A 12359-nucleotide genomic window follows, 5' to 3' on the forward strand; every position below is an offset into this window, starting at 1 on the left:
TCGCTCCTCAAGTAAAGGCAGCAAACCGCTTTCCTTTAAGAGAGCAGAACTTGCAACGCTTTTGCAGCTGAAAGTGTAAAAGAAGAAAAAAAAAAAAAAATTAAAAAAAAGGAAGAAAAATTACTACGCGGGGAAAGGCTCGGCAGCACGCAGAGCCGGCGGTGCCCCGGCGCACGCAGCGCAGGGCAGGGCAGGCAGAAGCGCGGCCGGCGGCGCTCGCTCCCGTGCCGGCCGCGCCGCCCACCGCCGCCCCCGCGGCCCGCTCGGTGCCAGCCGCCGCCGCCAGGGGTGTCCAGCGCCGCGCCGCGCGGGCTGCCGGCAGCAGCGGCGTGCCGAGCCGGCTGCCGGTGCAGCCCCGAGTGCCTCTGTGGCAGCGGGGGTGGGGGGGGGGCGGTGCAGATTCTCGCTGCTGCTCCTCTGGGCTTGCTGCTGCGAGGCTGAGAAGCAGATCCGGAGGTGAGCGTGCGTGTGCCAGGAGATGCGGAGGGCGTTTGGCTGAGGTGCCTGGCCCCTGGGAAGCTCTGCGAGGAGAGGCGGAGAGAGGCTGTAGGAAGGAGGCAGGAGCAGAACTGAAGTACAGCGCAGCTGTTTCCGAATACTCTGGTTCTTTTGGGTGCCTCAATGATTGTGAACATGGATTCTGTCACTGAAATATTCTTGAAGCTGCTCTTTCTCCTGTCTGTTCATCGCCAGCACATGGCAGTGGCAGGGAATAAATGTAAGTATTGCATATGATTTAAAACTCAGTCCAGAGTGTGTTGAAAACTTCTGGGATTTTTTTTTTTTTTTTTTTTTTTTTTGCATTTAGAATAAATATAATTTTTGAGACAAACATTTATGCTTTGAAATCATGGCATCAAGCTGCTAGCCTAAAAATTTTCTAAGACTCTTCTATAGATTTTTGTCATGAGTCTGTGTACAGAATGTTGTTTATAAAGCTACTGTATAAGAGTGTCTGAAAGCAGCATTTTGCTAAGGGATGCATGTTCAGCTGTGTTTTCATTTTTGTTTTCTCTTTTGAAGTGCAGTATTTTCCAAGGAATTGTGTCTTGCATGGAAACTACTGGCAGACGTCCGTTGTGCAACGTTTCTATTGTGTAGTGGATTTTAGCATTTGAAAATTTTGAAAGCTGGTATCTGCATATCCTGGATTAAGCTGGCACTCAACTTGAATGGCAATCACAGTGCAGTTCAAAAGCAGTAGAAATGTAACAAGGAAAAATGTGGATAGTAAGACTTTAAGGTCTCTGCATTGATTGCTTAGGGAGTATTGTTCATGCATGACGACAGAAGAGAATGCTAACAGTTACAATAGAAAGTTTGGGGTTTGTTTTTTTCATTTTTTTTTTTAATCAGTTAGCCAGTAGAGTAGTATCACAAAATAAAAACCATGATTACAGTTTTAAGGATGATCTGCTCTCTAGGAGGAAAATCATATATATATAGATGATAGAGAGATAGATACACATACACACACACACATGTATCTGAAAAATTTCTGTTTCCAGTATTGAATTAAACTAATTACCTTTAAATTAAAAAAGAAAAAAACTTATTAAGAAATTAATTTTCAGGGCTTTTATAATTCAGTAATAGAACTGAGTTATTCTTCTATTTGATTCAGCTTCAACAAGCTGAAGGATTTCATTTTGTGTTCCGTGGTAGTGCAGTAGCCTAAATGCCAGACGCTCATAACCTGAATTGGACATATTTTCTCCCCTTCCTGTTAAGGCACTGGTTGTGCATCACAGGAATGGGAAGGGCTGAAGTAATGCTTCTGTGGGAAGAAAGTGCATGCCAAAGCAATGAGGAATGTTCAGGAATAACCTTACAGCCCAGTGGCTGGGGACAGCTCCCTGGAAACATTTGAGCAATGGCAGAGAAGTTTGAAGTGCTCAATGGATCTATAGCCTAGGGTTTTACATATGGATGGTTTGTAAACTAAACATGCTCCCATGAGCCAGACATTCACACTGCAGCACCAAAATGATCTTGTGCTGTCATTCAGTAATGATATCTCATTTGATACTCAAGTGCATAGTGTAGCCCTAAACATGAATACTAAGTTAAACACCCTGCTGCAATCCAGTCACAGCTTTAATTCTCTTCATCATTCTGCATTGTACAGTTTATGAATACATCCATTTTCACAAGACCGTGATAATTGAATTGCACATTAATAGCATTTGGCACTATGCACGAAACTAAATCAGTTCCTTACAGGGAGGCATATTAAAACCATTGCAAAAAAAGTCTTGCATCACACAGCAAAGCAGTAAAGCACTAGAGGTCACTCTTACAATTTAGGAAGCAAGGTTTGAGGAGAGGCTTAAGCTTCTTTCCAATATAGAATTCTGAAGGATGAAACAAACCAAGTATAAAATACGTTCACTACTGGCTTTCTCAGCTACATCTCAAAAACAGGGCAAAATCCTGTTTCAAATGGTTGAATTGAATAAACTGATTTTTTCTTGTACATGCTACTATTAATAAATGCAAAGTATTTTTATTTAGGAATAAATCCTAACTACTATGTCAAAACAATCATCTGAATTGAAAATACAAGAACTCTGCCCATGCTGCAGGCAAAATATCATTATTATGGGAAAAATAAATTAAATTATTGAAATTAAACAATGAACAATAATCTATGGAGAGAACTTGGTCAGCCTAATGCATATTATTTATTTTCAATATCTAATCTGGAAAAAAATCCCTATATATGTTGTTTTGGAAGTGAAAATTTCTGTAGGACAGATAGTTTGTTTTAGAAGTGACAGTTTACATCTGAAGTATTATGGTATAAATTTTGTTAGCATTTTACAAATTTAAAAAATTACCTTAGGAGAAAAGGTTTTTCATAATTACTGATCATGGTAGATCCATGCATGAGCCATTATCTACCTACTTGAACTTACTTTACTCCTTTTTTCTTGTGGTATTAACCAGGAATTGAAATCCTTTCGAGTAGGTGCTTCTACTATTGACATTAACATACTTAAACCCATTTACAAAACCAGGTAAAGTTTGAATGTCTTGAATTAATTTTGATGGCTAGATTTTCCAGTAGGTTGCCAATCATCAAAGACAATAGGATGAGGTTTTAATTTTCCCTCTATGTTAATATATTTTTTTTTTTTTAATTTTATGGTTCTTTCTGTAGTAATAGATCCTGAATACTTAAGTTTTGCTTTGTCTTTAAGGCCAGCGGCAAGTAAGAAAATACAAAATTAAAGACCTTTAAAAGTCATCTTGAAGTGTCATTGGTTAGTCCGAAGAAAATTTCCTAGATCAAAAATTGATGTGTTTAAAATTATTTCTGTCTTAAAGAAATTGCAATATTCCTCTTTTGAGTAAAATTATTTTGAAGTTCTTAGGTTGTCAGGAGCTAACAGATATATTTGTAATACTTTAAATATTTTAAATTTTCATTTAAAATATGAAATTTTATTTCTAGGGTCTTATTTTGTTTGTTTCCCCTGAAAATGAACACTGACACTTCCAACCAAGAGAAGTAATAATTGGTGCTGAAATTCCAAATATTTTAAAAGTTCTGTAGGTAGTGCTGCTTAGAACTTTCCTATACTTCCTCCCAAAGAACTGAACTTCCAGTGTAGTTGAAAGAAGTTTGAAGTGCACAGCCTTAGTAAGTAATTGTATAAGGTCAAGTGTGAGTTTTAAATGAAAGATTAAAGCAAGTACTGCTGTAAGTTTTTTCCACTGGAGCTATGAGACATTTTTATTTTATTGGTAACTGTCTCTACTGTTGTAAATCAGCAAGTTACTAAATCATCGCTTGAGAACCGGCCAGAAATTGGTACTCCAGTAAGTGCAGGGCCTTTTTTTAAAACTCTTTAAAACTGAAGTGTTGCAGAAAACATAATTAAACCCTCTATACACATGAAGTCAGCTGTGACTAAAAATTATTAAGGGAAATTGTTGCAGTGAATGGAAATAAAGAGGAATTGGGGCGTTTCCATGCAAATTTTCACTTCTGCATACCTATTTCTCTGTGTTAAAACTGCCCAGTTTTACAGAAGCTTTTATGAATTCAGATTTTCACATGTATACTATGATGATCACAATTTCTATAAATACATAAACTTTTTTTTCTTCTTCTTCTTCTCCTTCTTCTTCTTCTTCTTCTTTTTCTTCTTCTTCTTGCTGCTACGACTACTACTACTACTACTACTACTACTATTATGACTGCTGTTGATTTTATTTTATATAACAGGAATTTCTCATTGATACTAGATTAGAGGACCTCTCTAAAGATGACAGAGAATGACTATTAATGAAACTGAAGTTTTCAAAGACAGGACTGAGTAAATACATACCTTGATTATAGCATCAGATGCAAGTCATTGTACAAGTATTATCCCCTGGGAAGGGATTACTTTCTACAAGGAAAACTTTGTATATTAATTTTGAAATTATTGCCATTCTGATGTTAATCATTGGTACCAAACAGTTCCATAGAAAAACTGACAATTTTATGGAACTGCACTGAAATTATGCTAAAGTGCTGTTTATCAAAAAAACAATTTAATTTAAAATGTAATTCTTTTACTGTTAGGTTGTGGTTGATGTGAACTGGAGGGGAGGAAAAAGTAGTCCCTTCCTCAATTTTCTTTTAGCCTCATTAATATTTATTTTCTATTTATTATCATCTGTCTCTGCTATGAGAGAGCAATAGAGACCTCATCAGAGATCAGGCCATCTCTGGGCAATTATTTATGTGAATAAAACATTACAGTCTCTGGTATATTTCGCATGTTGTTTGTACAGTAACATCAAAAACTTGCATCAACATCAAATCTAAACTAATACCAGAAGAAAAAAAAAATATTTTTTTTTTAGACTTTAAAGGCTTAGAATTCACAGAAGAGCCTTGGATTGATTACACTGAGTATAATCAACACTTCACATCCCATTGCTCTAGCCTTTAAAATTCCCATGAATACACTTGTCCCTGAGCCCAGTCAGCAGGATGGCTGGAGCAAACTTGGTCATGATTGGAGGAGTCATGATTGGAGAAAAGTGAGAGACAATTAATGACATTGTCAAATTATGAAAGAATCAACCACAAGCAGAAAATGCAGTAAGATATGTGTTAATTATTTATTACATTTGCTGTGTAGGCTAGAACATACTGTATTTTGATTAAATACCAGTCAGAAGTTCCAGAGGAAGTACTAACTGCTTTATGTTTTCATAACTATTCAGCCATGGCCATTCTGCTTTCTTTCTTTCTTACGTAAGAGTACATAAGCCTACATCTGTGTTCATCCACAAGAAAGACAACTTTTGACTGAGACAATTTGCTGAAGTCTTACAAAATAATGAGTGCTTCTGTCATTGTATTTAAGGAACAAAGCTCAAGTTTAATATTCTTTCCAGGCATTTCTCTGTTGCATAAGAAAAAAAAAAAATCCACAAATAGATAGTTTGTCATATATTTATAGGTCTGTGTTGTTTTAAACCCAGCCATCAACCAAGCCCAACATAGCTGCTCAATGATTCCCCACCAGCAGGTAAAGATGAGGAAGGGTAAAAGACAGAAAACTTGTGGATTGAGAAAAGTTGAACTTGATGATCCTCATAGGTCCTTTCCAACTCAGAATGTTCTGAAATTCTCTAATTCTGTGCACAGAAAAAGCAGAGGTCACATACAAAAGCAAAGAAAAACAAGGAATGCTTCCTCCACTTCCCATGGGGGCAGGTAGGTGTTCAGCCATCTCCAGGAGAGCAGAGCCCCTTCATACGACAGTGACTTAGGAAGACAAATGACATCACTTCAAATGTCACCCCCCTGCTCCTTCTTCCCCCTCCCCCCAATTTTATATGCTGAGCATACCATGTAGTCTGGAGTATCACTTTGGTCATTTTGGGTCCCCTCTCCTGGCTGTGTCTCCTCCCAGCCTTCCATGCATTCTCAACTTGTTTGCCATTGAGGCAGTGCAAAAAGCAGAAAAGATTTTGGCTCTCTGTGAGCCCTGCTCAGCAATAACAGAAAAAAACCTCTATATTATCAACCCTGTTTTCAGCACAAACTCAAAACACAGCCTCATACCAGCCGCTGTGAAGTAAATTAACCCAGCCAAAGCCAGCACAATATCTTTTATGCTCTACTTGACAGTACTCTGTCTACTGATTCATCTTCTGAAAAAACAATCTCACCTTCTAACAAGTTTAACTGAGAAAAAATAGGTCAAATATCCACCCCCCCGCATCCTTTCTCAATCCTGCTACCGCCCCACTCCAAACAAGCAAATCAAAGAACAATTGAACAGTCAAGAAATATTAAATCTTCCAAATATTTCTTTTCTTTCCCCCCAGATAAACCTGTGCCTTTTGCTGCTTGTAGATCTGAGAGTTTAGTGTGCGGTATCACACAGGATTGTGGGAAAGTTAGAACTGCTACTCGGTACTTTTAATGTTTAATGTTTGCTGCTCTCAACTAACAAGGTGATAACAGAGGTGGGAGCTGTGAGAGCCATCACTAATTCAAAGGGCTTTCCTTCCTAGAACACTCCAGGCAATTTTTTAAAAGCAGTGAAGAAATAACAAGTACTAAAACTAATCATGTCATGTCTGTCACTGACTCCAGAAGTATACATGATTTTTAAGATGTTTCTGAAGTAAAAAATTAAAATTTGCTTTTATCTCTGAGTTTTCAGTTGTTTTATGAAGAGTAATGGAAAAGCAAAAACAATAGTGAAAACATTGATTATGATGACTTTCTGCACAATTGCTTGTATTTTGCACTGTTAAGTGTTTAGTTAAATTGATCTGGTAATTCTTAGGTATAAAATTTCTTTGTAACTTATAATTTTGGCAGTCAGGGCCTACGTGTGACTTCTAGATTAAAAATTGAAGAAGAGGTGTCTTTCTCAGTATACTGATATATATTAAATAAATATCTTTATAACTAGGGCTGTCTTTCTAAATTTGAGAAATAACAAAAAACATATAGGAGAAACAGACCAAAATGTTTTGCGCTATTTGTTTGTAAAAAATGATTCATCTTTACTGCTAGGGTTTAGCGAACAGTGGTTTGCTGAAATTTTACCTCTGCAATGTTTTGTATCTCTGTATTTTATCATTCTTACTTATTTGTCCTGTGTTTGTGTTCTATACATGTGCGAGTATCCCATTACAGGCTAATGTTATACTCTATAGAATATAGAATACTCTGTAGGTCATCTATTCCCAGTTGAAGTTGAGGCCAGTAATCTTGAGTTAAATCTGTGAAACACAGTGGAGGATTGGTGTCCAATTCTTTTGCTTTTCAAAAGAAAGTTTTAAGTGTTTACTACAGATTGGTATGCTATTTTTTAGTAACCAAAATATTGTGTGGACCTGAGGTATTATCTATACTGTTTGTAATCTACTTAATGAGCATTTTTAGTGCAATAATTGGAAAAGTGATTGAAATCCTGGAAACTTCATTTAAAATAGATTAAAATTAAGAACAGAATTGTTATTTAAATGTCATACTCACTTAATAAGCAAGTAAAGAAAAGTTTGCTAGGGTCTTAAGTCTCAAAGGATAGAGAAAAAATATAGTTAGGAAATCTCTCCATCTGGGTACTGGGTCTAATAACTTTTCATTAAGTAGATCTTGTTATTTAGTTGTGCTCAAGAATAAGTTATTGCTTGTTCCTTGCTGTTAGAGTGCCTGTTTGTTTCTGTGATAGTATTTAACCAATTAAAATATTTGCACATGGGGTCTTGAAGGAAAAGTAGATTAGAAACAGCATGCTGGAATATTTGAATTTATTTTTATTACTTAATATATTTTGTTTTCAGCCCACAGCTGAAGAAGATCTTTCACTTTTTCAGGTGTTCCTCTATCCACTCCTAAATCTAAGTAGAAAGTGTTTTCAAAACCTTAGTTATTTCTAAAAATAAAATTTTATAATTTTTTTTCTGATTACATTTAATATTCGCTGCAAGAAATCCCCATCTGTATTTGCTTGATCTCTTCAGAGTTATTGTGAAAGAATATATAGAAAATATAGAAAATACAGAAAACCTTTATAGAAAATTCTAAAGAACAAACCAAAAGTCTCGTAAAATACATGGTTAAACGGGGTACAAAAAAACATTACTCAGATGCCATATAACCTGATAAACCGCACCTGGAGAGAAAACAGAGTATCTTGTTATTAAGGAAGGCCTGGAGTAGAGGTTTTCAACAAGACAGCAAGAGTAAAACCTTTTGAGGGGAACATGCATTATAAAAGTGATGTTCGAGACAAACTGAGTTGCATAGAGGGAGCCCAAACCACTGATTTAGTTCACCTGCAGCATTCTGCTGTATCCTGAGTTATATTAGGCTGCATGTGCTCAGTACAGATATTCTATAATTATCTGAAAAAATTAAGAGGAGGGGCAAAGTTGGTTTCTTCAATATTACTAATTATGGTAGAAGTCAGATGATGTGTATGGAATACTAATAAGAAAATATCAATTTGAAGCTCAAAGATTTTTGAAATTAGAAATGAAATTATAGATGAGCAGAAGAAGGGAGAATTTCATTGTTTCATTTATTTGCAAATATTACTTACTTTTGAGAGATATGATTAACCTCTGCCTTCTGCAAAGCCATGAAAATTGGGATTTATCTGTCTGAAATTAAAAATCTGGAACTTAGATAGCTAAGTTCCTTTTTAGTCATATGAAAGAAAAAAGTATATCTTGCATGAAGAAATCGTGGCAAAGATGGAAGGAGGAAATCACATACAAAGGTGATTTGCAGTATAAAAGTGCCATTTGGCTCTCACTATTGATTATGACTAAGTAACTGGGTAATCTGTATGCTTTGTAGACATCTACACAAGATGAGATGGGTTCCAGTTCTGTCAAAATATCCAACTGTAAATAAGTGTTAGAAAAAGTATACCAATCTGTATTGTTTGTCTTGTACAGTAATCACCAGCTATACCTGGCAACTCATTCATATTTGCTGTTAAGACTCCCTGAGTCTCCCTTTTTTCTGTTTGGTAACAAAGATTCTCCTTTGTTTCCTAGGGGTTAAGGCTGCTGCCATTGCTAGACCTAGACAAAACATAGTGACTAAGTGAGGAGCTGGAAATGTCCTACCAATGAGACTGTCTTTCATTCCTGAAAGTGTGAAATAGGTATTTTGACCATACACAATGTTCTGGTAAAGTACAATCTCATTAAATTAAATAAGCTGAAACTGACTGTTCTATCCACCTGAGACAGTCTGATCTTTCCACCCCTTTGATAAACCATGATTAAAGCTCCATTTTAACCCCAGTCTTGTCAAAACTGTAGGGATTTTTTATTTCTAAAGAAAGCATAGAATGAAAGAGATTCTATTATGGAAAAAAAAAAAAAACCACCAAAAAGAACCAAAACAACCAAACCCAGAATGCTACAGCATTTCTATTAATAAAACAATAATAAAAATATCCTGGTACTTTTGTGGTCACTTTAAAGCCTTTCCACCATCCAAACTGACTGTTATTTAGATTAGGAAGCTTCAAGCCAGTAAACTGTGGCTCTCACTATAATTTCCAGACAGGAAGCCTATCTGCTATGCAGTAGTCTAATTTGTCGTAGTTTTGTAATCACAGTGAGATTTACTTACCCTTCTTTTTTTAGAAGAATAAACAATCTTTAGTAATTTTTTTTTTTTTTTTTTTTTTTTTTTTTTTTTTTTTGTGGGGTGGGAAGAGAGTTGGTTTTGTTTCAATTAAAAATAGTACTGAATCTCATCCTTATTCTTTATAACTAAAGCTCCTAGGGAAATCAATGGCATTTTTGCATAGATAAATATTGAATAAAAGCTTTAGAAAGAATGAACGGAATATTCATTCAACAGTGATATGCTGCATAGTTTGAATATAACTAGTCTCTTTATTTCCTTTCTAAGTATCAGTCCTTTCACTATGCCTTGTTTGGAGGACTCAGATATACAACTGTATAACAAACAAGAATTACTCATTTATCCTGCTTGGCAAAATATAAATATGAGAAGAAAAAGACATTTAGAATTTTAGCAACTTCCCGTGGTTGGGGAATTTCTATGCCTGTAGCAAAAAACTGCTGCTGTTTTTCTGAGCCAACTTTTTTAGAAAAACTATCAAGATGATTGATTTTAATTTTCAAGGGTGAAATAGCCCTTAAAACTAAATTCTTTCAGGACTATCTGGATGCAATGGAGCACACTGATGATTGCTGAGCTCTGCCCTGAAATTGATAAAGTATGTTGCAGTAAACTCTTACTTTTATCACCCTGAGTGTGGAAGTTTTGGGGCTGTTTTTCAGTTGCACCATGCCAGCAGGCTCTGGAGCTCCACCATACCTGTCAGAAATTACATTTCTGTTTTCAAGCAAGATCTGTTTCAGAGACTACTTCTCTAAAGAGTAGACATGTTCTCCAGTAATTAACACTGAGAACAAACCAGCCTCCTGGAGAAAGGAGGGATTATCATAAAACTTGTTTTCAAATACTAACCCATAATTTTACTCCTAACATACCTGCTCTTACATAAAACATATTTGTAAACAAATGTGTATGCCACTGAATATTTTTCTCCCTGCAAAACAGAACAAACAGAACCATGGTGCTTTTTAATCTCATTTCCTGGTGCACTTTCAGAAGATCTAGATAGCAGTGGTTAGCCTGGCACAAGAGAAGACTATGACAGGGTTTTTGTCAGGGCACAGTTCTGTAAAAATGTTATTTGGACGTGAAGTAAAATAAAATACAGAAGGAATTCAGTGATAGATCAATCAGCTATCAAACCTTTGTTAGGTTTTGACAGACCCACTGTTACTCTAACAGACTATCAATGTGCTTTTATATCTGGGTAAAATTTGCAGTGCATATAAAAATAATTAATTGTAAAACTCTCACCTAAACACAGGTGACAGGTTAAACATAGCTGTAGCATTCTTCTGAAGAATCCTTTCAGTTATGATAGGCAATGTGTAAGGTTTTTTTATGGAATATCACTTTAGCATCTACTCCTCGTATATTGTTAATGTGTTTGGAGTATGATGACTTTTTTATTTTTTTCATCTTTCTTTCTCAAGGGCTCAAAAACCTCCATCTCTACTCAACGGGTTTTGACTTTTGTGAACAGTCATTACCTCATAGATCATACTTATGCTGTATACCTGTACTTTACTGTGTTCTGATTCATTCTCTGTGGACAGGAAAATAAAGAATTTAAGAAGCAGAGACTGGGGAAAAGGAAGATTGATGTGCAAGTACCTGTATGTACATTTCTGTACTGTATGCAATGAAGTGTTGTTATTTTCAAACCCTTTGCAAATTGTCTACATCTCTTTGCCAGTTTGCTCTTTGTAGCCCAGCACTGGTAGATATATGGTCAGACTGCCTCAAATTTAGTGTGATGGGTTAGTGATGGATTCACAGCTGTGCTGAACTTTATCTCTGTTATACTTAGGAAACCGCAGTAGAAAACAAGCTTTTTTTCACCATTTTGTGGCATGTTGGGGCAGGGTGGAAGGGTGAGTGGAGGTGGGGAATCCACCATGGCAAATAAGTCTTTTCTTTTTGTATCTCTGCAGTGACTACATAGAAATTTGATCATATTCTGCTTCTTGGGAAGGATGGTAGTATATTCTCTGTGGATATTATACACAAGGACGGATTGAGGAATTCTAACAGAGAATTCTCTGATCTAACTCTCAACTCTAGTAAAGTGTATATGTGTGATGGAGGTACCAAAGAGAGTAGTCTCTGTTTTGATGTTTCTAATATATTTTCATAATGTCTCAGTGGCATTTCTAAGATAATGCCACAGGTGTTGAAAACATATGTTGAGTAGAATGAAAATATGTCAAGTTTCAGTGCATGGTTGTGCATGCTTGAATATTACAGATTTAAAGATATTATTTAAAAATCTACCAGTGCTGTGAATATGATGTTCATATTTACATGTTAGCTTTTATAGTTACATGTATCCTTACCTTTTTGAATGCTTTAATGCCATCTCAGTAGATTCTTTTTTTAAATAAGAGATTCATTCATCTTTCACACCTGAATTTTTGTTCATATGTTATCATTCACTGATGGCATAGATACTTAATTATTTAGATGATTTTTGTGGCTTTAACTAATGTAGAAGTACATTTGGGAAACATCCCAGACGGGACATGTGTCCTTTTCTCAGTAATTCACAATGGATAAATGTAATAAATTTAACCTTAAACCAGGAAGACCCAGAAAGACTTTTTAATGTTTCTGTCATCCTTCCTACCCTGTCTCTTGCCAGTAAAGAGCTATGTGTAGAGAAAGTGGTGATGAAGATAGTGTTCCGCTGACTGTGGAACCCCACTGCTAAAAATATGTT

The 12359-nt window shown here is 36.0% G+C and overlaps 1 protein-coding gene across 1 annotated transcript in view; it reads left to right on the forward strand.

Annotated features, from left to right (window-relative positions):
* Positions 1 to 457: 457 nt before the first annotated feature.
* The window catches only part of CNTNAP4 (contactin associated protein family member 4), a 216820-nt gene continuing 204918 nt past the window's right edge, over positions 458 to 12359 (forward strand). Inside the window, exon 1 of the mRNA XM_053931894.1 lies at positions 458 to 718. Coding sequence (XP_053787869.1) covers positions 622 to 718 — 97 coding nt within the window. The 5' untranslated portion in view covers positions 458 to 621. The remainder of the gene's footprint in view (positions 719 to 12359) is intronic.

The sequence above is a fragment of the Vidua chalybeata genome, chromosome Z (genome assembly GCF_026979565.1).
Source record: "Vidua chalybeata isolate OUT-0048 chromosome Z, bVidCha1 merged haplotype, whole genome shotgun sequence".
In the NCBI taxonomy this organism is placed as follows: Eukaryota; Metazoa; Chordata; class Aves; order Passeriformes; family Viduidae; genus Vidua; species Vidua chalybeata.